The sequence below is a fragment of the Cervus canadensis genome, chromosome 29, assembly GCF_019320065.1.
Source record: "Cervus canadensis isolate Bull #8, Minnesota chromosome 29, ASM1932006v1, whole genome shotgun sequence".
NCBI classification, from domain to species: domain Eukaryota; kingdom Metazoa; phylum Chordata; class Mammalia; order Artiodactyla; family Cervidae; genus Cervus; species Cervus canadensis.
In genome coordinates, this window is record NC_057414.1 from 3,712,912 (window position 1) to 3,738,877 (window position 25,966).

Consider the following 25,966-nt stretch of genomic DNA (forward strand, 5'->3'; position numbering starts at 1 on the left):
TACTTTGGAGGCAAACTAAGGCTCTGGAAACAGGCACAGGGAGCTAGGCTAGAGCCATTCAGCCCTCATTGTGTTTCATACTGGCATAACCGCTTCCCCTATTCAAGGAAAACTCTGAGAGCAGAGAGTCAAGACTTCTCTTCCATATCCTTCTTTATTGCAATCCCGGGTGACTGCAGCCATGAAATTAAAAGACGCTTGCTCCTTGGAAGAAAAGCTATGACCAACCTAGACAGCATTAAAAAGCAGAGACATTACTTTGCCAACAAAGGTCCATATAGTCAAAACAAAGGTTTTTCCAGGAGTCATGTATGGATATGAAAGTTGGACCATAAAGAAAGCTGAACGCCAAAGAATTCGTGCTTTTGAACTGTGATGTTGGAAAAGACTCTTGAGAGTCCCTTGGACTGCAAGAAGATCCAACCAATCCATCCTAAAGGAAATCATTCCTGAATATTGATTGGAAGGACTGTTGCTGAAGCTGAAACTCCAATACTTTGGCCACCTGATGTGAAAAACTGACTCATTGGAAAAGATCCTGATGCTGGGAAAGATTGAAGGCGGGAGAAGGGGACAGCAGAGGATGAGATGGTTGGATGGCATCACTGATTAATGGACATGAGTTTGGGTAAACTCCGGGAGTTGGTGATGGACAGGGAGGCCTGGCGTGCTGCAGTCCATGGGGTCGCAAAGAGTCGGACGTGACTGAGTGACTGAACTGAACTGATTGACCCTACAATTGTGAATACTCCCAGGGAAACTGGGAGTATGTAAAAGTCTCCTCCCCAGAAAAGTCTGGGACATTGCAAATGGGAGATTACGACTTTGTGCTTTTAGACTCCTGGCTGCTCAGATGCCTGGTCCAACGTTTGCCTTGCATTGCTCTCCTTTCCTTGTCGTGTCTGGCTCTGCTTCAGCTCCACCCCACAAGCTTTGGGGGTCGGTTGTTCACTCTTCACCCACTTCCCGTGTCACACTGCTACACCGGGCTCATCCTCTCCTGGGCCGCTGGCTTCCTGTGACCCCTCTCTGGACAAGGCTGAGCAGGGGCAGGTGGTAACACTGGCCACGCATCAGTTCCTTCAGGCAGAGTGGGTGTTAGGTGAGTCACGGAGTGGGGAGGGCTACTGGAAGCTTATCGGCTTGGGTCTGACACGCACCTGGGTTCACCTCCCATTTCCACTACTTAATAAGTCTGAGTTTAAAGCCGTGAACTCTTCCAGGCCTCTGTTCCCTCATAAACTGAGCACAGTGGCATCTAACTCAAAGGGACTTGTGAGATGAGACAAGTTCGGAAAGCAGGTCCTGGGGCCATGAGTTCTCGTGGAGGTCACTGAGGTGATCAGAGGGAGAAACTGGCATTCAAAGAGGCGGGCTTGAATTCACGCCTTTTAACTCACTTAGTGCCCAGAGAGGCTTTTAAGGATCCCTGTCCCATGCATCTGGTCAAGGACCAAAGGAAAAACTCTCTGTGACTCTAATATCTGCTGTTTTCTAATAACTCCATACTTTCTCTATTCCTGGGACTCATCTAAGGGTTTAATAAAATCTAAAAATTTTTAAAATAAAACACTTTAAAATTTTTTTTAAAAAATTTAAAATTTTAAATTAAAACAATTTAAAGAGAAGTTTTAAAAAAATCTAAAATTTCCTTTTACTGAGAACAAAAGCCTTGTCCTGGATATGTCAGGGGGTGTGTCCTCTGCTCCCAGTGTCCTGACATCTCCTTCAAACTGAAGTCCGGGGAGGCGGGTCCAGGTGCCCCCTCCCCAGGCCCCCAGGGCTCAGGGCAGCTGCTGGGTCAGGGAGGCTGGACAGCCGACCAGAGCACGGTTTGTGCTGGTGCCAGCCGATGGCCCAAGAGGCGCCACGGGCGGAGGTCTTTGATCATGCTTGACTAGGTAGGTGGTCACGATGACGCTCTTCAGTTAGTCTGTGGGAAGCAAGGATGGAGTGGGGGCAGGCAGAGAGCAGAGGTGCCCTGAGGGGACAGTCACAGACCGCGGGCGACAATGCAGGGAGGAGCATCGTCCCTGGAGCCAGCACTGATCTGACGGCCGTCTGTTTCCATCCTTGGTCCTCCTGTCCTTCACGGTAAGTCCTGTGTCCAACAGACATGACCATGGGGCACCGACAACCTTGCTTTTCTCTTCCATTTCTTTGTGTGTTTGTTTTTGCTTTGGCCGCACTAGGTCTTCGTTGCAGCATGCGGGCTTTCTCTAGGTGTGGCTCATGGTACAGCATGTGGGATCTTAGTTCCCCGACTAGGGATCGAACCTGTGTCCTCCACTCTGGAAGGCGAATTCTTAACCACGGGACCACCCAGGGACGTCTCTTCTCTCTTCCCTTTAAAATGCATACTGTGAGGCTATTAGCCCTCTCTCACTAACATGCATGGCAATCCTGTGATTTTTTCTGGTTCCTTCGTGATAACTGAAGATCTCCCAGTCTGAAATTAAGATATCTAGTCTTTATAACAATTGGAATTTCAAGCTTCATTCAAAGTTATGGCTGTTCCTTTCCTAGCTTAAACCTACTACTGTTTCCTCTGGCTTGAGCTGGCACGCCTCCTTCCCCCTCAGGGCTGAAGGGGAGCCTTGGAAGGACAAGAAAACACTCACTTGACTGATCCTGTCTCAAGCTAAGGCCTCACTTTCTGGGGCCAGCTGGCATTCAAGATTGAGGCTCCTCTCTCGGGGGTGTTTTGTGTAGGTTCTTTGGAGGACCACCTTCCCCACTGCTAGTTACGTTTCACCGGCACACCCTTGATGCAGGGCAGGGGATGTGCTGTCATTGGAGGTTGGCTGATGACTGTCCCTTTGACCTCTGGTTCTGTCTCCTCCTCCCTCTCACATGTACAGGCGCCTATTTCTCTTTGGAGTGGGTTGACCACTCTTGTCAACCCGCAGGTAAAATTTAACAGGCCTGTGTACCAGCACTCTCTCAGACAACAGGTCCACAGGAAACGCTCCACTCTCTGCCACAACCTGCTCTGGGAGTGCTCGCTGCTGCAGACTGAACGTCTGCGACCCCGCCCCCTTCTCCACATTGTTAGTACACTGAACCCCAGTGTCCTGGCATTTGGCAGGTCATTAGGTCGGGAGGCTAGAGCCCTCATGAGTGGGATTAGTGCCCTTATAACAGAGACCCCAGAGAGCTCTCTTGCCCCTTCCACTCTGTCAGGTTACAGCAGAGAGACAGTGTCTCTGAACCAAGAAGCAAGCTCTCCCTAGGCACCCAATCTGTCAGTCCCTTGACCTTGAACTTTGCAGTCTCCAGAGCTGCGAAAAACAAATTTGTGTTATATACAGGCCACCTAGTCTATGGTACTTCTTTATAGGGGCTGAAATAGACTGAGACACAGGCCCAGCCCAGGGCGGCAGCTACGTACCTCTCCTGTGCGCTGCTGTTAGAACAGTTACCTAGTCAGTCACTTAACCTGTAGATTTTACAGGGGTGAGTCATAAACTAGATCCCAGTGTCCCCCAAACTGTGGGGGATACATGTTGAACAGTCTGAAGAATTTCCTTAAAGACCTTCCATCTGGATTTGAGGTAAAGGAGGAATTACACTTTACCTGCCCTTTGGGGGATAGTGTACAACTTGCTGCACCCACGAGCTCTTTCCAAAAAATGACCCCTAATTTTTAACAGTTTTTTCATGGTCTCCTCAGTGTCTTTTATAAACTGGAATTTGGTGCTAGAAGGTATGAAACCTGTTTTCTGCCTCATCATACTGGCAGTCTGCATAGCAGATTCTCACTGTATTTTGGAATGTGGTATCCATTATATAGGGGGCCTCCCAGGTGATTCAGGGATTAAAAAAATCCACCTGCCAGTCAGAAGACATGGGTTCGACTCCTGGGTCAGGAAGATCCCTTGGAGAAGGAAATGGCAACTCACTCCAGTATTCTTGCCTGGAAAAACCCCACGGACAGAGGAGCCTGGCAGATAGTCCACGGGGTCGCAAAAGGATTGGACACTACTTAGTGACCAAACAACCACCACCACCCATCGTATAGACACCCAGGTTTAAACAGATTCTACAAGTTTCATTTTAATATCCCATTTCACTTGCAATAAAAACCCTTTCTTCTAAAGTACTTATTCCTTGCAATTAAAGCTGTCCAGCTAACACAAACTCCATGGTCATGGGTGTGGGAGGAGAATTTCAGAGAAGTCGTGGAAGAAGGGGGAAGGTGGGAAAAAAAGGGGATGGTAGGAGTAAGACTTCAGACAAATTGATTTAGGCATTCTGTTCATATTCATTGTGTCCAACGAGTGGCCCCCGAAGTGGTTTAATTGTCCTCAGGCAGAATTGCTGCTGCATGCTTGAAAGTGAAAGTGAAGTTGCTCAGTCATGCCCAGCTCTTTGCAACCCAATGGACTGTAGCCTGCCACACTCCTCTGTCCATGGGGTTTTCCAGGCAAGAGTACTAGAGAAATGCCTAAATAAGATAAGCCTATGACAGCCATTCTCTCATGAAACCTAAAGTTGGCTATACACCAAGGTTCAACCAGTAGCATAAAAATTTTATTACCACCACCCCCAAGTTAGATACAGCAGCATGAAAATTTTCAGCTCAAAGAAGTCATCCAAATTTCTAATCAGGATAATGGGTTAAGTTTATATGAGGAATGCTAGGAAATTATTAAATGAATGCTAGAAAACTATTAAAAATTTTTAAAATACACTGGAACGGTAGCATTTTCTTTTGGCCATGCTGCATGGCTTATGGGATCTTAGTTCCCCAACTGGGGATTGAACCTGGGCCCACAGCAGTGAAAACACCAAGTCTTAACCACTGGACTGGCAGGGACTTCCCTCTATGGCCTTGTTGCACAAACACATAGATCCGTGGAACAGAATAGGAAATATAGAAAGAGAGCCAAACACACATGGGAAATGAAAGTGTGATAAAGGCATCATTGTGGATCACAGGGTAAAAATGGCTCATTTAATAGATGATGTTGAGACAACTGGAAAGTCATCTGGCAAAAAAGAAAGTTGGTTTCCTGCCTCGCACAAAAAAATCAGAGATTTAAATATAAAGATGAAGATATAATAAATTCTAGAAGAAAGTTAGAGAATGTATTTGTAATCTCAAATCATAAAATCAAAGACTGATAAATTGGGCACTATGAAGCTACAAATTTTCCTCATACAAATACCACACAGACAGAAGACTAATAATGAAGGGGGAAAATACTTGCACCTTAAATCACAGTTAAACAGCTAATTTCCTCGGAAAGTAAAGAGCTCCACAACACAATAGAAAAATGAACAAAGGATGAGAACAGAAAGGAAATCCATATGGTTCTTGAGTTTATGAAAAGATATTCACTGTCGCTTATAGGAAGAGAAATGGAAATTAAAGCTACAGTGAGTTACCACTTAGGAGTAGGGGAGTAGTTAAAAAAATTACAGTACAACAAACAAAGGAGACATTGGGAGGATGAGGCAGTATCAACAGGTACCGATCTGTAAAGACGTCCATACTCTTACTTGAATGAATAAGTGAAAACCTGCATCTGTAGCATGCTGTTTTGTAACATACATGTATATTCTGAGACATGCACAGGATCTTTCCGAAAGGTTACAGAAGGAACTAGCCATGGTGTTTCTATCTAGAAAGGGGATCTCAGCAGCTGGGGGAGCAGACAAGGGTAGGAGGGTGTCACTCTTACTCTCTTCTTTTGGGGGAGAAGAACCTTTTGAACTATTTTAACTCCAGTTGCAGACTGATTTAGGGCCAAATTTACACCACCGATGTGGTGCAGAGGCCCTGAATTGAGAAACACGCATGAAAATTGGTCCAGAAGCGGGGTGACCGGGCAGAGCCTCAGAGGGGATACTGGGGTACCCCACATACACCCTCCTCCCACAGAACATGGCTCCAGGACCAGCTGGGCTCAGAACTGCCATCCACCTACGCCGCTCTTTGGGGCCAGATTTCTCCCGTTTGTCCTACTCTTGGCTTCCGGGTCTCTGCAACTCTGGAGTTCTTTGAAGGCACTCTGCTCGGCCTCAGGGACAGACAGGTGACCTCCGGTGAGATCTGTCCTCCCTGATGCCTTCCTGTCCCACCCTCTTCTGGTCTCTGGAGTTCTTTGAAGGCACTCTGCTCGGCCTCAGTGACAGACAGGTGACCTCCGGTGAGATCTGTCCTCCCTGATGCCTTCCTGTCCCACCCTCTTCTGGTCGCTGGAGTTCTTTGAAGGCACTCTGCTCGGCCTCAGGGACAGACAGGTGACCTCCGGTGAGATCTGTCCTCCCTGATGCCTTCCTGTCCCACCCTCTTCCCTTCCTGTGCCATGTTTGTTCTCCGGTTTCCTTCCGACGACAGCTTAGCATTTACTTGGCCATTCTTCTAGAACGATTCTGGTTGTCTAGCTTGGGTAGGTTGCCCTAGCTGGGCCTCAGCTGATTTCTCCTCTAATACGAGCCCTTCCCAGGACCCTCCTTCCGCGGTGGAGTTGACCCAGAGCCAGGTATGAGAGCATGCAGACCGCACCCACTGAATGCAGCTTCTTTCTCAAAGTCGGCGGCAAAAGGCTTCTGCCCACACACCCTTCCCTTCACTTCCCTCCTCAGTTTCACAGACAGTCCTGGGAAGTTTCTTTACTTCCTCCACTGTATCCTTACTCATAGTGCTCAAGCTGACAGCAGAGCATGACGGATGATTCCAGAGTACCTCTTTCTTCCTTTCACCAAATGTCTGCCCCCTCAACAGTTTTTTTATTCAATCTGAACCAGTTTTCTTGCAACTGACCTGACATTTTTTCGGCATTCTCCTTGACTCTGTTGATGTCGTTCTGTAAGGAGGTAAGGAGGTTCGCATGTTGTTCACTCCCTACATTCTTGTATTCCTCCCAATATTCTTTCTCACTGAGTTTCTCAAGAAATAGCTTCTCAGAATTGCTTATTTGGATGCGCGTATCTGTTGAAAGAACATAAAGATTTTGGGTCATTTCTATTGTCCTTGCAACCATCATATGTTGCAGTCTGATTTTGTGAAATTAAAGTTTGACATGAAAATATCAACTCAAAAAAAAAAAAAGAAAATATCAACTCATAAATATAATTTTATATCTACAATTTAGGGAAATCTAAACTATTCAAACTATTATTTATCTATCCCTCATGATTCAAAAGCTAAGTAAAAATAAACTTTACAATTTTAAAGTAGATGGTGTGGTTTGGGGCTGTGACCAAGAATGAAAACATGCAATCAACCTATGCGCCTGGGGACCCACAAGTTTAAATTATGCCTGTGATAGCCTGATAAGCATCCTGTTTTGTACAATGTATTATTTCACATATACTTTTTATTGTAAATTGTCATTTTTCTGGTCATTATGTCTCTGGGCAAAGTAATTCCAACTTACATCCTTCCGCTGTCCTTGGTGACCTTTTTTTGTTAAGTACGTTGTTTGATTCCATCATTTACAGATCAACTCTTTGAGCTTTCCTTGTGTGAAATGACAGCATATGATAGTCATAATCACCTCTCTTCCCAGTCGCCACATAGTTAAGACTTCAGAGTGAAAGCTAAGTTCCTCAGTTAAATGTGTAGAAATATGGAGCTGTCTCAGTTTGCCCCAGTGTACTTACTATACACGATATTCTACACAGTCTTTAGGCTGAGTATCAAGCTGCTGAATATTCTGGAAAAGGAAGCATCACCAGAACCAGGTACAATGAACTTAATGCTGTTTGGCTCACTGCCCCGCCCCATCTGGTTTAAGAGCTCCTGAGGGCAAGACCACTTCTTATTCATCTCTGTCAACCCAGCACTTGGCAGAGAATCTGGCCATTAGTTGATGCTCAGTAAATGTTTATGAAATGAGTGAAGCATTCTTTCAGGCCAGAGAGATGCTCTTCAGCCCAAACATCCAGAAGGACTCCAGACATGTCTTTGTCAAAGGTGTGATAATAATACATTTTTAATACATACTTAACATATTAATATTCAAAATATATTATACATTTTTAAATTCCCTTAACAAGCGGTTCTTGTTATTAAACAATTAAGAACACTACACCCAGCTGTCCTCTGGGAGCAGGCTGCCCCTGACTCAGCCCTGCACCACGTTCAGGCTTTGCGAGGAGGGTTGGTTGATGTCACTGAAGCTTTTGAAAGACAGGTGGGTGTAGCAGCTGCTGTTCTGCTTTCCCAGCACCCCTCTCTCCCTTCCCGTCTCGTAACACACGTCTCCTATCCCTCGTCACGTAAATACACTGACCACAGATGCCCCTCTTCCCGGCCGGAGAGATGGGTCCAGGGTTGAGCGTGCACCCCAAGCTAGGCCCTGGCTCAGAGTCCTTCCCTAGAAATGCTCTCACTGAAACTGGTAGAAAACATATCTTTTTTTGTCTTCACTCTACTTTGAGGTTATAAGGATGTACGTTCAGAGGTGTCTATGGTCAGAGTTCTAGACTCACAGGGAGAATGTTCTTGGAAAAGGGAGCCAGCTTTCCAGGGGAGGGCAGAGAGGGAAGAGGGATGAGAGGGGCAGTGCGGGGAGGGAGAGGGTGGGCTAGAAAGAGGGGGTGATGGAGAGGGAGAGGGGAGCAGGAGAGGGAGACGCATAAGCGGAAGCTGAGCTCTGACAGCCTGTGAGGCTCTGGGTTCAGCTCAGTCGCACCCTGCCTTTTCTGTCTGGTTACTTGAAGAGATTAACCTCTTCTTTATGCTTGGACTAGTCTGGGGTGGATTTTTATCCTCGCAACTGAAGGCGTCCCAGGTAAACGTAGGAAGATAGGAGTTTTGTCAGCACTTCTCAAACCTGACTGTGAGCAGAAACCCCCTGTGACCTTGTCCAAATGCGGACTCTCTCAGCAGGTCCAGACGGCTCGGAGGCTCTGCACCGTCCCGGCTGCTCCGTGAACTGAACAGAGTTGCGGGTGACCATCTGGTACCACCCATGACGGCCTCAGAGAGCCCTTGTAGACACGTCCCCTCCCTCTCCCTCTCATCGGCCTCCGCGGGCTTCCTTCTCCCGTGGACCACCGCACACGCCCAGCCCTCCTGTCCTAGTCGCCCAGCGTGTCCCCGGCCTTGGGGGACACGCGCACCCCTGCCCCAGCCCAGACCGCACACAGGCACCCCTCCACTAACCGGACCACTCCCTGCAGAGGCAGCGTAGTGAGCATGTCTGAGCATCGGCTGGGGTCTCACACGCATCTCAAGGGAGTTCGTAAAGCATCCCTTGCACACAGAAGCAGGATTCTCCCGGAGACGTGCCAGCCAGGAAACGTACCCACCACCCCGTGCCTGTTGTCACTACAGGGGCTCAGCCGGAGGAGGCTTATGGAACAGTGGCAGAGAGCCCCTAAAATGAAGCTTGCTGATTGACCCGTGGCCTTGGTAACTGCTTCACTCAGAACGACAACCATCTACGAATGGAGGGCCTGCTCCGTGCCAAGTGCTGGAGTAAGTCGGCTCTCTGGAGAGCTTGGGGAAGTCCAAGGAAATCTAGTCCCTTGTTTTTGCCTCTCAGGTTCTCCTACTGCTTTCTGGTAGCACTCCAGTTTCTCCCCTGTTTTCCAGGGTCCTGGCAGGGATGGTATTTATAGAGGTTCTGGCAAAAAAAAAAAAAAAAAAAAAAATCTAGAAATCTGAGCAGCAAGTTCAAGATGAAGAAATAGGAATTTTTCTTCAATGCATGTGTCAACACTGAGGGTCCGGCTCTCAGGACCCTGGTACTTCCCGAGCCCGTGGCAAGACTCTGTCCTGCGTCTTTCACCTTCTGTACCAGCATCATTTCTATCCACGTCCTGTAAACGTCCCCTTTTCCAAATCCAGCCTCTCTTTCCCCATATAAATAGGGGGCTTAGCTTCCTTAGAGATACTGGAGCTGGGGAGGAAGCTTTATACTCTCCTTACCATTCCCAAGCCTGAGCTGAGGCTGAAGCCAGTGAAGACACCAAACGAGACAGTTTCCCCGCAGCAGAGCAGATCACCACTGCCTGCAGTCCGGGGTGGTGCCTCACAGGATGCGGGCTGGTGTTCAAGGCCAGAGGGCTTCCTGTTGTGTTTCTGACCACTGCCCTTACTCCTCCTCACTTGGCTTCACTATCTCCACCCACTTTGCTATTTCCTTCTCTCGCCCACTTACCTACATGGCCCTGTGGTTGTGGCGGTAATGATGTCCTTTGAAGTATGTCCATGGCATTTTGAACATATTAGGAGACAAAAAAATACATTCAAGAAATAACTTGATATGGCTTTATGATAATTTTCTAATTTCCTAAATCACCTTTCAAGTTTTGTCCCTGGTCTCTTTCAAACTTCCATGTTTCCTTCATTGCGTTTTCAACTTCCTCTCTTGTTACAGCTTCGGATCCCTCTGACTTCTCTTCACTCAGTTCCTTTAGTAGTTTCCGTATGTGCCAAATTTGTTCATCCTTTAAACGTTTATTCTGTCGTGAATATCAAACAGTTGTTAATTACCTCTGCTGAAGTATCTCCATTGTTTTCCCTCAAAACAGAATCACATGCTGAGGCTCGCAAAATAAGAAATAGTTAATGAAATAATTTATTCAATAATATATCCAAAGAGCATATGGAAGATGGAAGACTCAAAAGCAAATCCATCAATGTGATAATCACTGAAGAGACAGTTTCATTTTAAAACCTGTGTTAATCATCTGTCAGTCTATTGCCCTGTCATTGGATCGATGAACATTGAAATTAGACTTCAGAGGTCACTTTCTTCAACTCCCACAAATATGTTTCTTTTCTAGGAAACATCATTCATTTATTCAATATTTATGGAGTCATCTACCATATGCCAGGAGTCATCCAGACACTAGGCATATATCCGTGAACAAAACAGACAAAAGTACTGCTCTTGTGGGATTTACACTATTTTTTGCTTTTCTCACGAGTGACCCTAATTCTCTTCTTCTGGGGTGATGATTACTCACCATTCCAGTACTCCACATTTGAAACATGAACTCTGTTCTTCTTGTGAATATCCTGTCCATGTTTCCATGTTTCTTATTTAATCAACTTAGACTTTATTTTTGCCCTTGCTAGTTTATTATGTATATGTAGAGATATTTTATTGCGTGTGAACTTAATACATATTTCTTGTACTTTCCTTAGCCTTCCTTTAAGTTTTTTTTTTTCTCCCTTTAAGTTTTAATACTCACTTCCCTGGGGTCTCTCCTTCAATTTCTTAGACCTAATAAAATGTATATACTTAAAATATTTCAATACTTCTTTCAAAAATTACTTATTTTCCTATAATTTAATATCCTCTTTACTATAGTTTTTTCAACATTATATTTTATTTCTGATATTCATGGTTTTATTCTCTTTACCTTCATAGGCAATGGCAACCCACTCCAGTACTCTTGCCTGGAAAATCCCATGGACGGGGGAGCCTGGTGGGCTGCCGTCTGTGGGGTTGCACAGAGTCGGACACGACTGAAGTGACTCAGCAGCAGCAGCAACCTTCATAGAGATACTCTACTGTAAGAATATTTTCTTTCTCAAAATTGATTCTCTAAGCCAATACTTCTCAAACTTCAACATGTATACCCAGAACTTGGGGACCTTGTTAAAAATGAAGATTCTGATTAAGTTTGGTATGATGCCTGTAATTCTGCATTTCTTATACGTTCCAGGTGATGCCAAACCTGCTGGCCCACAACCCACATTTTGGGTAGCCAAGTTCTTTCTGATAATCTAAATATCTGTGATTTATTGATAGTGCTGCAGCCTACTAAAACTCAGGTCTTTAATATTGAATCCAACAGACTTTAAAGTTGATGGCTGAAAAATCTGATTTCTTAAAATTGTTTAGCAAAATAGACACTAGTTTAAAAAGTCCTCAGAGAGGATTTTAATGTAAACTTAATGCTCTTTAGGTCATTCCACAGGCTGTATGACATGACTGTCATATCAGTGCTTTAGAATTTTAATTTAAAACTTTGATAAACTGAACAAAAGCAACAGACAATTAACTTTATGATGCTCAGTATTGATAAATACAGCCCAAAACAAAAAGACAGACTGGACAGGCTTTGAGTGATTAAAAAAAAAAATAGAAATAAAGATTAAAAAGATATGATATTCAAAATCCCGCAGTTTAACTTCTCTGATCTTTTGTTTGCAATATTCTAAAGTATATAAATTCTGTCTCTGAAGAATTTTTAGTACCTAAGAATTCATGATATGATATATGTCTGAAAACTGAATTTCTTTCCTTCTAATTTTGTAAAATCTTGTAGAGAATGACATAAACTGGAGTGGTGGAGTAAGACTTCTGAAAATCCACTTCTCCATAAAGGCAATGAGAAAAAATTGGCAAAGATTGGCAAAATCAACTTTTCAGAACTCTGGAAATTAAAGGCTTTGCAGTAACTTCCAGGGAGTGTTTATTCAAGAAAAATGGTTGAATCTTAGTAAGGACAGTGAGTTTCGTGGCATTTCAAACTTACCCTAAAAACCAACAGCCCCACAATTATGGTAAAACCCAGCAATCTAGCAGCCTGTGGCTGAGGGTTAGGAAGAAAAGTAAGAGAGGCAGAACTCTTGCAAAGCCCGGTTCCTAAATAAGGGTCATTATTTGACTTATCTGGTAATTCCCTAGAAAACCCCACTGGCAACCTTTGTCTTTAATTGACCCGACTCAGAGCTTACCCAGTGCATTAACAGCCTTCTCCCAGACTGGTTTGTCAAAAACAATCAACAGTTGTTGAACATTGCAGCTCCGTGTGTGTGTGTGTGTGTGTGTGTGTGTGTGTGTGCGCGCGCGTGCGCACTCATTGTGTCCGACTCTTCGAAGCCCTATGGACTGTAGCCAGCCAGGCTCCTCTGTCCATGGAATTTTCCAGACACGAATACTGGAGTAGGTTTCCATTTCCTCCTCCAGGGGCTCTTCCTGACCCAGGGACTGAACCCACATCTCTTGCGTCTCCTGCATTGCCAGGCGGATTCTTTACCACTGTGCCATCTGGGAAGCCCACAGCTCCCTGAGGTGTTAATAAAAGTTGAGGTAAACAACAAGCTGACCAAAAAAAAAAACTTCAGAAGAAAACTGGAGATGAGACGTCCATAGGGAGTTTTGAAAGCTCTTATGTATTCCTAAGAATCTAAAAGGCCACATGTATGTATAGGGCATAGATACATAAATTTAATAACATCTATATTAAACTTCCCAAATCCTGTATGAATTTCAAATAGAAAAGGAATGTGTCTGACACTGTTACAAAATTCACTATATCTGAAAAACTATTTTGAGTGATATACTGAAATAAAATTTAAATATATCCACCAATATGCTTTAAAAAAGACATTTATCTTATGAGGTAAATTTATTATTTGAGGTAAGACTAATTATCATATTATAAAATAGAAGAAAGGAGATTATAAAATAGAAGAAAGCTACAAAGGAAGGATTATTTTTGTTTTGTTATAAGGCCATCTCATGGCCTTTTAAAAACTTTTTTAGACTCACAAGAACAAGAATAGAAGTTGCCAGAATAGGACATGCAATTCCCACCTACTGTCCGCCCAGCTTTCCCAAATGACAACACCTTATCTAATGATAGCACAGTATCAAAACCAGGAAATCAACATTGGTGCCATGTTATTAGTTGAACTAGAGATTTTATTTCTATTTCACCAGTTTTTACATTTTCTTCTTTTTAGTGTATGGTTGTGATACTGTCATTTACAAGAAATATATGTAGGTATATCTTTGGTCACTCAGGTGACTAAAATGTATTTCTTTGTTGTTCAGTCACTAAGTTGTGTCCAACCCTTTGCGACCCCATGGACTGCAGCACGCCAGGCTCCCCTGTCTTTCACTATCTTCTGAAGTTTACTCAAACTCGTTTCATTGAGTCAGTGATGCCATCCAACCATCTCATCCCCTGTTGTCCCGTTTCTCCTCCTGCCTTCAATCTTTCCCAGCATCGGTGTCTTTCCCAATGAGTCAGCTCTGCGCATCAGGTGGCCAAAGTATTGGAGCTTCAGCATCAGTCCTTCCAATGAATATTCAGGGTTGATTTCCTTTAGGATTGACTGGTTTGATCTCCTTGCAGTCCAAGGGACTCTCAAGAGTCTTCTCCAACACCACAATTTGAAAGCATCAATTCCTTGGCACTCAGCCTTCTTTATGGTCCAGCTCTCACATCTGTACATGACTACTGGAAAAACCATAGCTTTGACTAGACAGACCTTTGTCACAAAGTGATGTCTCTGCTTTTTAATACACTGTCCAGGTTTGTCATAGCTTCCCTTCCAAAGAGCATAAGTATATATGATATGTTTATGATATAAATATATAGATAGATATATAAATATATATCTGTATTTCTTAGATATATTCTTTTTTTTTTTAAATTATTTTCACCCATAGTTCCTGGCCCACAGTGCCCAAAACCCATGGAATTTTCTGCCATCACAATTGGGTTTATGTTAATGAAAGTGACTTGAATCTGGGAGAGAGAGAGGGAGGGCCTGATTGCCAGGAGAACCGATCAAGTTATTAGAGGATTGCAGTCCCTCGCGTTGATTTCCAGGGACAGGAGAGGGACTTGGGGTGGAATCAACCGCTACTGGCCAGTGATTTAGTCAATCACGATTATGCAATGAAGCCTCCATTAAAACCTGAAAAAGGAGCGTCCTGTGCTGCTCTGCCAGGCCCCAAGCTCCACAAGGGCAGAAGCTCCTTTGTTTGGTGCTTTGCTCTCTAGGGGCTCCCCTGGTGGTCAGCTGGTAAAGAATCTGCCTGCAATGTCGGAGACCTGCGTTTGATCCCTGGGTTGGAAAGATCCCCTGGAGGAGGGAACAGCTGCCCATTCCAGTATTCTGGCCTGGAGAATTCCATGGGCTATTTTCATGGGGTCACAAAGAGTCGGACACGACTGAGCGACTTTCACTTTCGCTTTGCTCTCTGTATCTCTTCATCTGACTGTCGATTCATAGCCTTTAATACTCTTTTTAAGATCCAGTGAGTAAATGGGTTTTCCTGGTTCTGTGAGCCATTCTAGCAAGTTAATTGAACCTAAGGAGGATGGGGTTGTGAGAGCCTCTGATTTATAGCCAGTCAACCAGAAGTGCAAGTAACAGCCTGGACAGGTAACTGGCGTCTGAAGTGGAGGGTGGTCTTGTGGGACTGAGCCCTTTACCTGTGGAATCTGATTCTATCTCCAGGTAGGTAAGTGTCAGAATTGAGGTGAACTCTCACACACCCAGCCAGAGTCTGAGAATCGCTTGTTGGTGAGGGGACGCCTCCACACATACAAGTTGGAAGTGGGTCAGAAACCCTTTCAATAGGATTATAAATTCTGTCACATATGCATATGAGATATCACCACAAAGATGTCATTTGAAGCCATGATGTTAAATAAGATGATCCACAGAGAGCTAAGAGTAAAAGAGTAGGTTTAAGATCAGAACCTTGATAAATACTCTAATTAAAGGGTGGGGATAAATACTCTAATTTAAGGGTAGTTTCTTTTCCTATTCAAGGGGAAAAAAACAATGAAAAAAATGATCAGAGAAGTAGAAGGAAATTTAAGAAAGAGTGACGTCCTGGAGCCCAAAGGAAAAAGAGTTTCAAGTTGCCAGGAGTAACTGCTGGAGGAGTGAGGTGTAAAGTAAGGCCTCAAAGAGTACATTGGACCTGGCTAATTGGTCATTACAACTTTTGCTAGAATGGTTGTAGGGGAACAGTAGGAGTGGAAGAATGTACTGGGAAGTAAGGGCGTGGGCACAGTGAGCTGTGAGCTGTCTAGTGCTGTAGAGGAGCAATGAATGCAATCAGAGAAAGAGAGAAAGATAGCGGCAATCATCTAAACAAAGCTAAACGCATAGGAAGAAACAAGGAAAGAAGAGGGCATAACTTTTCCGATTTGGACATTTCCGATGTGGACATAAGTGGGGAGAAAAATATATCTTGCTAACGAGTCATGTTAAACTTAGCAATTTAAATATCTGTGACCTCAAAATTTTTTCCTCCCACTAGTATTTGTGGGTCAACCCAACAAATATTTATTGAACACCTACTCATGCTGGGCCCTTTGGAGAAACAAAGATAAGATTTGATTGCTGCTACCTAAAGGGCTTTCAATTAAATAACGGAGAAATATTTTTACGTAACATCCCAGCTAAGATGGGGGGAATGAAGAGGAGCTAGCCAAGAGAAGAGCATTCTGGGAAGAGGAAACAGCCTCTTTGTTGTAAAGGTACCATAGTGAGAAAAAGATTGGGCTTCATAATATTTAAAAGAAGCAGGGGTAAGCAAAGGATGGGATAGCTGCAGATGAATTGGAGAGGTGAGTAGAGGTCAAATTTTGAAGGCCCCCGAAGGCTTTAGGAAGATCTATGGATTTTATTTTCTGTGCAGCAGGAAGCCACTGTGGGATTGTAAGCACTGAAAGGTTTACCATATTTCAAGGGTCATTCTGGTTGCACTATGGAAAATGCACTGGTCAGAGGAAGGAGGGTAAGAGATGACGCCAGCTTAAACTGTGGCAACAGCAGCGTACATGGAAAGAAATAGATAAATACAGTCGAGCTAGTCTGTCTTCCTATGCTCCTCGCTGCTGGGTCCACTAATGACTCCAAGAGCCGACTTAGACCTATCACGGTCTTGAGCTAATCCTCCTGGAAACAAGAACATTGTCTCTGGCTCCAGTTGATGGGTTATGGGAAAGTGGGTCCTCAGTCCTGATCTATCGTCCTTTCCACAACCAATCGGAAGTCCCAGAGCCAGCCGCGGTTCCAGCGCTGACCACGCGGGGGCGTGCCTCGGCCTCCTGGTGGCAGCTCCCTCTCCTGCGCCCGGGGACCTCTCTAAGTGGGACCTGCCTCCAGGTGCCGCAGCCAGACTTCCGCTTCCACTTTCATCCATCGGCCTCAGTTTCTTAGTTCCTGCTGCAAGTACCAGTCTTTCAGAATCACGACAATGTCAGGGTTGTCTTGCCCAGCATGTATTTGCTGAACAAATGGACAAATTTGCCCCATTGAGGAAGACAGGAATCCTTGTTTCCCAAGGGGGAAACTGAGGCTTACACCAGTTTGGGCCAAAATGACATTAGCAGTAAGTTGTACAGTCAGGATGCAAAAATTCAGGTCTCTGACTCAAATTCTATTAAAATTGGTAGACACAGTCTTCTGTAGACGAAAGTCAAATAAAATAGGGGTGGAAGTTTCGGGGTCCATATAAAGTGAATGTTTTAATAGGGGACACCCTCAGTATTTACTCATTCATGAGACCCCTTAAGGGCTAAGTTGTATGCACTATCATTTCCCAACTTTACTTCTGTTGGTCCCGATAGTCACATACAGCACCCCTTTGATCTTCGTTTTATTCTGATTTTATAAAGACAGACAGCATCTTAAACACTAAGCTAGTCATTTTAACAACTGAAGTTGTACTTTTCCAATAATATTTATATATGCACACATTGAAAATCTAAAAGAAAACAGATAAAGAAATTTAAAATACAGAGCCCATGTTTTATAGTTTGGTTAAATAAGAAATTAAAAGATAAATGGGGTTGCAGAGCTTTACATTTTTAAACATAAGATTCAGTGTCCTCATGATCTAAATAACACAATTTAAGGTGACTTCCTTTGACATTATAATTAATAAATAAAAACAGCAGTACCCTCTTGCCTCCCATGTACAAAAATACATTTAAATATATTGTAAATTGATCAGCTCTAAGCACTAAAAAAGATAATTTCCTAGAATTTATTTTATTATAACTCAAAAAATTTTAAAGCATTTGCATAAATGTTTAATGATTAGGTATCGGCTTTATATTTCATACTCACTCTTTCATGATACTTCTGATTCTTTTCTCTAGATTTCTTTATTCGAGCCATAAATCGTTCTACTGCATTTTCCTTTATTTGACGGCTAGTAACAGAAATAATGTGTTACAATTATTTCTTTTAGGAAAAATTAATGAAACAAAATTTTAAAATTATACTATTTGAATTGAAATAAAGTATTAAATATACTATAAAACCCATTTAGGGATAAGAATCTTTACTGATGCCGTGTTTCTGAGTATATTTTACTCACTAAAGTATGTATTAGAGAGAGAACTTCAAGTTTTAAAAAATATCAATTCCAAAAAAAAAAAAAATATCAATTCCCATTTTTATTTCATAGTCATAACTTTTATACTTTCTCATTATCTATAAATAATTCAGCATAAAAAGAACCTAGGAAAGGGCATACAGAAAACATGCTTCCTGGAAATCCAAAAACATTCAGACAAAAATGACAAGACAAAGACTTTACAAGGGCAAGCACAGCTTCTTGAAACAGTAGGGTAAACCAGGCTGACCCCTTGGTTCAAGTTCATTAGTATACCATCTCGTCTATAAATAGTGAAAAGTTTCTTTCTTGACACAAGTACATTTCTTTAACACCAAACAAGTATTTGTTGAATGTCTGTTAGGTATAAAATATAGAAAGCATGGGAAGACTCTGGTACAGGCAATTTGTCTTTTTTTTTTTTGGTACAGGCAATTTGATAACTATTTGAAGAGTTAAGGGTATCTCTATTACCTCACAAATCTTTGCACTTTAAATCTGAGACCAAAATAAAGGAACAGAACTAGCTCCATATAAACCCCTTGCCTCTATTAAATATATATTTATAGAGAGAGCACCTCTGGTGTAGTGAACAGAGGAGTATTTGCAGAATGAGAAACTATGCTTTTTAATCTTGTCTCTTCCACTTCTTACCCACATGACCTCAACAAGTCAATTCTCTGAACTCAGTTCCCAAGCTGTCAAGAGAGAGAGAACAACACCCACCCAGCTCTATGTATTTTATAAAGATGAAAATAAGATCATACATGCATGTTTCTAGCATAAAGTAAGTGCTCAGTAAATTTCAGGTGAATTTCAATCTTATGTCCTCAGTCCTTCCCCTGGAGTATCATTTGTATTTATGATATTGTAAACTTAGTAGAGATAAAAACAAAGCTCTTTCTTTCCAAATGAAGAGAAAAAACATTTTAAAAATGAGCAAATCCTTTAGACTTTGCCTTGTGTTGCTTCTGCAGGGAGCAGTTCCCAGAGGTCTGAATGGCATCAGCAAGCCTGGGGGTGGGGTGGATTCTAAGTTGCCCTAAAGGTTTGGCTGCTTCAACGGCCCCCTTGTGGAGCATTTGGTAGTTGCAGGTTTAACTCCACCTAGCCTCTCCTGGGAATTCACTTTGGCCTCCTCAGGCCTCAGAGATGGTTTATCAGGAAGCAGGACTTCCCTGGTGGCTCAGACGGTAAAGAATCCGCCTGCAATGCACAAAACCTGGGTTTGATCCCTGGGTCGGGAAGATCCCAGCTACCCACTCCAGTATGCTGGCCTGGAGGATTCCACGGACAGAGGAGCCTGGTGTGGGCTACCCCCTGAGCGACTAACATTTTCACTTTCAGATGAAGCTGAACCTCAGAGCTCCCTACCATTAGCCACTGTGGGAATTCAAGCCTCCCTGTTCTCTGAACACTTTTTCCTGTTCACATCTCCCTTATCTACTCAGTGCCCTAGTAGCCCACATGTCACACTAAATGCTGAAGCAAGTGGGAAAATAAACCAACGCGGTTTATACTGAGCACTTAATATACACTGAAGTGCTTTGAAAGGGGTATCACACTGTTTTAAAGCACAGTGATATGAAATTAACACTAATGCAATGCGTCTGTTACCTCGTCCCTTCCCTCCTTATTAAAATGTTAGTTGATAGAAGGAATTTTCCCATATTGAGGTATGAGGAAGTCATCCTGGCTTATTCCTGATTTGGCTTGAACTTTATGCTGACTAGAACAACCTGTGGCCTGTCAAACATCTATTGTTCATTTGCTTTAACCGTGACAGAAAAGAATGCATTTAAAGATCAAAATGGAGTAACTGTGGTTCAGACATTCAAAATGGAGCTGCGTGGCCATTGTGGATGTGGTTTCAAACACATTTCTGTATTGCTGAGAACTTTGTTTTGAACTGTATCAAACTTAAAGATGCCACCAGCCATTCTCAAAATAATGTTTTTGCCAGGGGCTGCCAGGTGCAATTTTATGGCCTCAAAGTCTCCCTGGTAACTGTGTGACCATTTTGGATCCCAACCAATCCTTGCTTAACGTGCACCCTTACTTCTCACCAATTCCAATCCTAATTCTTGACAAACAACATGTAACTGTGGTTTTGGCCTGTATGTTGCTACTGTTGTTAAGTCACTAATTCATGTCTGACTCGGGCCCATGGACTGTAGCTCACCGGACTCCTCTGTCCCTAGGATTTTCCAGGCAAGAATCCTGGAGTGGGTTGCCATTTCCTTCTCCAGTAGATCTTCCCAACCCAGGGATCGAATCTACGTCTCCTGCATTGGCAGGTGGATTCTCTACCACTGAGGTACCAAGGAAGCCCTTTTGCCTACATAAGCCTCCCTATTTTGCAGTCAGTGGAACACAATTCAACTGCTTCTGGAATCTGTGTCTCCTGGGCTACAGTCCTCAGTTTGGCTTGAATAAAACTCTTTCCTATTATTATTATAGGTTGTTTACTGAGTATTAACATAGTAATGTGTCAACTTCCTTCCTCCATGCAATTTTGTTAAAAATTCTGAGAAGGAACACAAATTTGGGTTCCAAAAAAGAATCTATACTCTTATTATACCTTTAAAACCCACAACTGATTCTGTACCTATTGCTATACCTATGTCCAAACTCGTTGTAGAAAACTGGGTTGGGGGGAGGGAATAAATATAAAGGAAAAAATAAAAACCACCATCACCTAGAGATTTAACATTATGCAATAAGATATTTTGGTAAACGGAAGAGAGAGGAAGACCACATTCACATAACTTTAATATAGTATATTGTTAGAACAGTTCTCTTTTATTATGATTTCTTGTTAATCTCTTACTGTGCCTAATTTAGAAATTAAACTCTATCATAGGTATATATGTGAAGAAAAGACATAGTATATGAAGGATTCAGTGCTATCTATGATTTCAGGCATCCCTTGGGAGTCTTGGAACAAATTCCCTGAGGAAAAAGGGTGACTTAGACATGATCACTCCGCAGATTCAACACTGGCAGTCTCGGTTCTTCACCAACAACCACAGAGGTCTACGGCCTTATTTTCTTGAGAGGGATTAAGAAAAGTTCAGTTGTTCAGAAGTCCTGGATGACCTACTCTGTGCCCTGAGCACAGAGGCTGAGGTTGTATAAGAGAAACGTAAGATGCTGCTGGGGACCCTTGGACAATCCTTCCTCAGATGGTGAGGGGGGCGTCTTGACTATTCATCATGGGACAAAAGTCCCGTCACCTAGGACCTCAGGGAGCAGCTGAAATGTCGCCAGAAGGGCGCAGGAAGGCCCGGGCTGTTCCAGTCCATGAGGCTGTTTAATTTCAACAAAGAAAGAGAATGGAAAGCATGGGAATGCTCAACTTACATCTTGTAGTCGATCATGAGAATTTTAAAATGTTCGCCTCTTTGGAAACCTCTGTTGAAGAGGAGAAAGACTGGCCTCTGGCTGACCCAGAGGAGAGGGAGATGTAGCTGGCTGCCATTCCTGTGGGCCGTGGGGAAAAGGGGAGAGACCAGAGTGCGGTCATGGAGCCGGACTTTCTGCCCACCTTGCAGAAGCCACGATGTGCCAAGTCTTCAGTTATGCTGAGAAACGAGCGCAGGGAGAATCCGGGGGTCGCTTAATGTTACCTCCAGTGAAATAAAAGGGAACTTGGTGAAAAGTCGCTTCCCGTGGGTGCTTTTGGTGTTCTGACCCTCTCACTCACTGTCTTCTGAAAAGAACATACAGACTGGGAGTCTCGCAAGAAGGACATTGGATTTTCCCTGAATGTCGTTGAGAACGATTCTCTTAGAGACCTGGTCCCCAGCATTGCTCCCCAGTTTCAACCGTGGCCCCCTCCAATAGACGGCCTCCTACTCCCAAGACCCACGTGTCCCCGGGGGTCTGCGTATCTGACCTCGCCCTTGCCCTCTCTCGCTCCCTCTGCCTTCTCTCCCGTCCTGGACTGCGACACGCCCTTCCTCACCCGGCCTCTTTCCCATCAGCCTTGCCGGCCATCACTCTGGCTCTGTAGCATCTGCTCCTCCTCTTTCCGAGGCCAGCTCACACATGGCCCCCTCAGACGAGCTCTTCCTGATCCCTGCGACGGAAACGACCGCGCATGCGCGTGCTGAGTCTGTCCGGTTCTTCAGTTACGCTGTCACGGAGCCCCCTACACTGTTCTTCTGTAGGATCTAACTTAGAGGTATGCAGTTTTTCAAAAAAGACCGGGCTGTGTGTTCAATGTCCATCTCCCATGCTTCATTTAGGAATGGACCGTGTGGGCCTGTTCACTCTTGTCCTCTAGTGATCAGGACTTGCCTGTATGTATTGGGCAAACATTTAAATACTTGCTCAACAGGCATGAAGTGCCTTCTTATTTGGAAAAAAAAAACAAAAAACCTAACATGTATTCATTCACTTCCTAAGTGTTACACATTAAAACACCTACCCGGGACCCAAAGTTGAAGTTCAAAAGCTATCAAGGGGCTTACTCTCCATGAGTGAGATAAAACATAAACATACGACAGGTATCACCTCTAGTCTTGTCTCCACCTTCTGGGATAGAAATATTAAGATATTCTTATTAAAGTGAAAGTGAAAGTTGCTCAGTCATGTCCGACTCTTTGCAACCCCATGGACTATACAGTCCATGGAATTCTCCAGGCAAGGACACTGGAGTGGGGAGCCTTTCCCTTCTCCAGGGGATCTTCCCAACCCAGGGATCAAACCCAGGTCTCCTGCATTGCAGGCGGATTCTTTACCAGCTGAGCCACCAGGGAAGCCCATTCTTATTAAAAATAATTATAAATCATTTGGGTTTGATTTGTAGGCATTTGAGGACAATGCAAATTGGAATGTCTAGAAATGAAAAGTTAAATGAAGAAGAGAAGTGTGTGTACATTTGCTCTTTTGTGAAGGTACACTAACTGAGCTGTGCTCTCTTTGAAGAGATAAGCCAGCAAGTTGCTGTGTATTTGGGGGAGAGTGACCAATAATTCAATGGAGCGGGCGAGGGAGCCAAAACCCATTCACGAATGCTGTTTCATAGCTTGGCCTGTGTTACTGCCAACGTGCCAAAACCTAAAGAAAATAGGCATGTCGCATGAGAGTGAAATTATGCCTCCAATCCAGCTTCCTCGACAGCTTTGGCGCGCTTCATTTTCCGCTGGAGTCACATGAGTGTTAGCAGTGCTTGCCACTGATGTGTGAGAACTTTTGGATTTCAAAATCTAAACTTACTGATAGTCTATAAGTGCCTCACTGATAGGCAATTTGATTTCCTTTGGCGGCCCATCTTGAGTATCCTTTTTATTTGTTTTCGCCGTGGTTTCCATTGTGTTGCTTAGCTAGTAAGAAGAATACCTGTTTGAAAAAAGAGACACAGGAAAAATAAATTCTTTGTTCCTTTACTTGTGTTTATTAGATAAAGCACTACTGGGACTTAACTTAAAACTGGTTCTTCCATCCAGATTGCCCCCGTGTCCCCAGAGCTGACATCATCCATGATGCTGGGTCATCAGGAATCAGTTGGATTCTTGTGTCTGCTGAGTTCCATGCTTACAGCAGGTCCAGACCAGGACCCCAAACTTTCTGAGACTCACTCTCTTACATGATCCATCAACAACTGTTGCCCCTATCGAGCTTCTTTTACAGCAAGGACTTAACTTTTTCAATCATTTCCTGTCTCCACAGTGTTTGGCAGAGTGCCCTGCCTATAACAGCAGCTCAATAAATGTCTTTTAGTTATTAAAAATTAAGACAAAACAAAAGCACAACCTTCAATGAAGACCAGGAAACTAGGCTCTAAAAGAGTTAGAACTGGGACCCAAAGAAATTAGGTTTGACCAGGGTTGCTATAAAGAGCAAATATAAGGACTTTAATAAAAGTGTTTTTTAAATGGTTAAGAGGTTTACAAATGCAAAATAATGAGAATGATAAAAATAATGTATTATCATTACCACTGACTGTTTATTAGCTATTAATTGCTTTTGTATCTTATAATAAGAAACATCAAAAATAATATTTTTTAAAAGGGAAAATCAGACCCACTGTTTTTAGTTTTTATGGTAAAGAGGAACACTTTGAAGATTTGGTATGAGTACTAATTTGTACTAACTAATGAGTACTTTTAAGATCATAGTTTTTCTTGACAGATTTTTATCTTTGGATTTTTATTAATGTATATTGTCACTCTGCTTATTAACTTATATGCAGAGTAAATCATGTGAAATATTGGGCTGGATGACTCACAAGCTGGAATCAAAATTCTGGGAGAAATAACAGCAACCTCAGACATGAATATGATACCCCTTTAATGGCAGAAAGTGAAGAGGAATTAAAGAGCCTCTTGATGAAGGTGAAAGAGGAGAGTGGGAAAGCTGGCTTAAAACATTCAAAAAACTAAGATCAAGGCTTCTGGTCCCAGCACTTCATGGCAAATAGATGGGAAAACAATGGAAACAGTGACAGATTTTATTTTCTTGAGCTCCAAAATCACTGCGGATGGTGACTGCGGCCATGAAATTAAAAGATGCTTGCTCCTTGGAAGAAAAGTTATGACAGACCTAGACAGTGTATTAAAAGGCAGAGATATCACTTTACCGACAAAGGTCCAGCTAGTCAAGGCTATGGTTTTTCCAGTAGTCATGTATGGATGTGAGAGTTGGACTATGAAGAAGGCTGAGTGCCAAAGAATTGATGCTTTTGAACTGTGGTGTTGGAGAAGACTCTTGAGAGTCCCTTGGACTGTAAGGAGATCCAACCAGTCCATCCTAAAGGAGATCAGTCCTGGGTGTTCATTGGAAGGACTGATGCTGAAGCTAAAGCTCCAGTACTTTGGCCACCCGATGCAAAGAGCTGACTCATTTGAAAAGACCCTGATGGTGGGAAAGATTGAGGGTGGGAGGAGAAGGGGACGACAGAGGATGAGATGGGTGGATGGCATCACCGATTCAATGGACATGAATCTGAGCAAACATAAGGAGATGATGAAGGACAGGGAAGCCTGGCGTGCTGCAGTCCATGGGGTTGCAGAGTTGGACACGACTTGGCAGCTGAACAACAACAATAGATCTCAAGAAGGTAAGTACCTAACTTGCATTCAATGTATTACTAGGTGGGTGTGGTAGGAAAAACATAACTTTTGTAGTTATTTGTTAAAATGGCTGGAAACTCCATGTGCATGGGGATGATGTAATTCTTGTACATTACTGTATTTCCCCTCCTAGCACAGTAGATGCAGTCCTTGTCAAATGAACAATTAGATGGGTGAATCAGGTAGACATATTTTAATCCTAGATCTACCACCTAATATCTAGGTGACCTTGAGTAGGCTACTTAATCTTTTTGAGCTTCAGTTCCATCATCTGTAAAGTGAGAACAAAATCCTTAAACACTGGTAAGGATGAAATGGGTTAATATTTAAAGCACCTGTCATAGTGTCTGCCATATAGAAAGAATTTAGTAAGTATTTTTGCCCCTTTAATTATGGCTCCAGAAGCATAATCTGGTAAATTTCAGGTAAGTAAAGCAGAATGTCTGCCTGCTGCCAAGTATGAGGTTAGGTGGAAAGACGAATCCATGTGGTTTTTGACCATCAGCTTTCATCACTGATTTGGATCACCGAGTAGGCAATCTACACAAATCATTCAGATCCACAACGGAAAAACTCACTGAAATAAAAACATACTTTTCCCCTGCAGACTTGCTGTTTGCATAACCAGACCTCTAGCGAGGTTTAGTCTTGGTGCCTAAGACTTTTCTAGCCAAGTGTGTTCATCTCTGTATCCTAATAGATTCTAGTATTTGTGAATGCAAATATACTACAATACTTTTTAACTGAAAACCACAAAGGTGACATATCAAAAAGATTCAATTCATTAAGACAGGTTAATATGTTGTGTTA

General features: G+C 43.2%; 1 protein-coding gene across 2 annotated transcripts in view; it reads right to left on the reverse strand.

Annotated features, from left to right (window-relative positions):
- CCDC83 (coiled-coil domain containing 83) overlaps positions 1-25,966 on the reverse strand; it is a 50,830-nt gene that overhangs the window by 21,009 nt on the left and 3,855 nt on the right. The window contains exons 3-6 of one of the 2 annotated variants that reach the window (XM_043452640.1): positions 23,301-23,423; positions 17,807-17,891; positions 10,263-10,425; positions 6,773-6,940 (exon numbers count right to left, since the gene is read on the reverse strand). In XM_043452640.1, coding sequence (XP_043308575.1) covers positions 6,773-6,940; positions 10,263-10,425; positions 17,807-17,891; positions 23,301-23,395 — 511 coding nt within the window. In that variant the 5' untranslated portion in view covers positions 23,396-23,423. Of the gene's footprint in view, positions 1-6,772; positions 6,941-10,262; positions 10,426-17,806; positions 17,892-22,044; positions 22,191-23,300; positions 23,424-25,966 lie in introns of those variants that run through there. The other variant, XM_043452641.1, reaches the window with a different exon arrangement.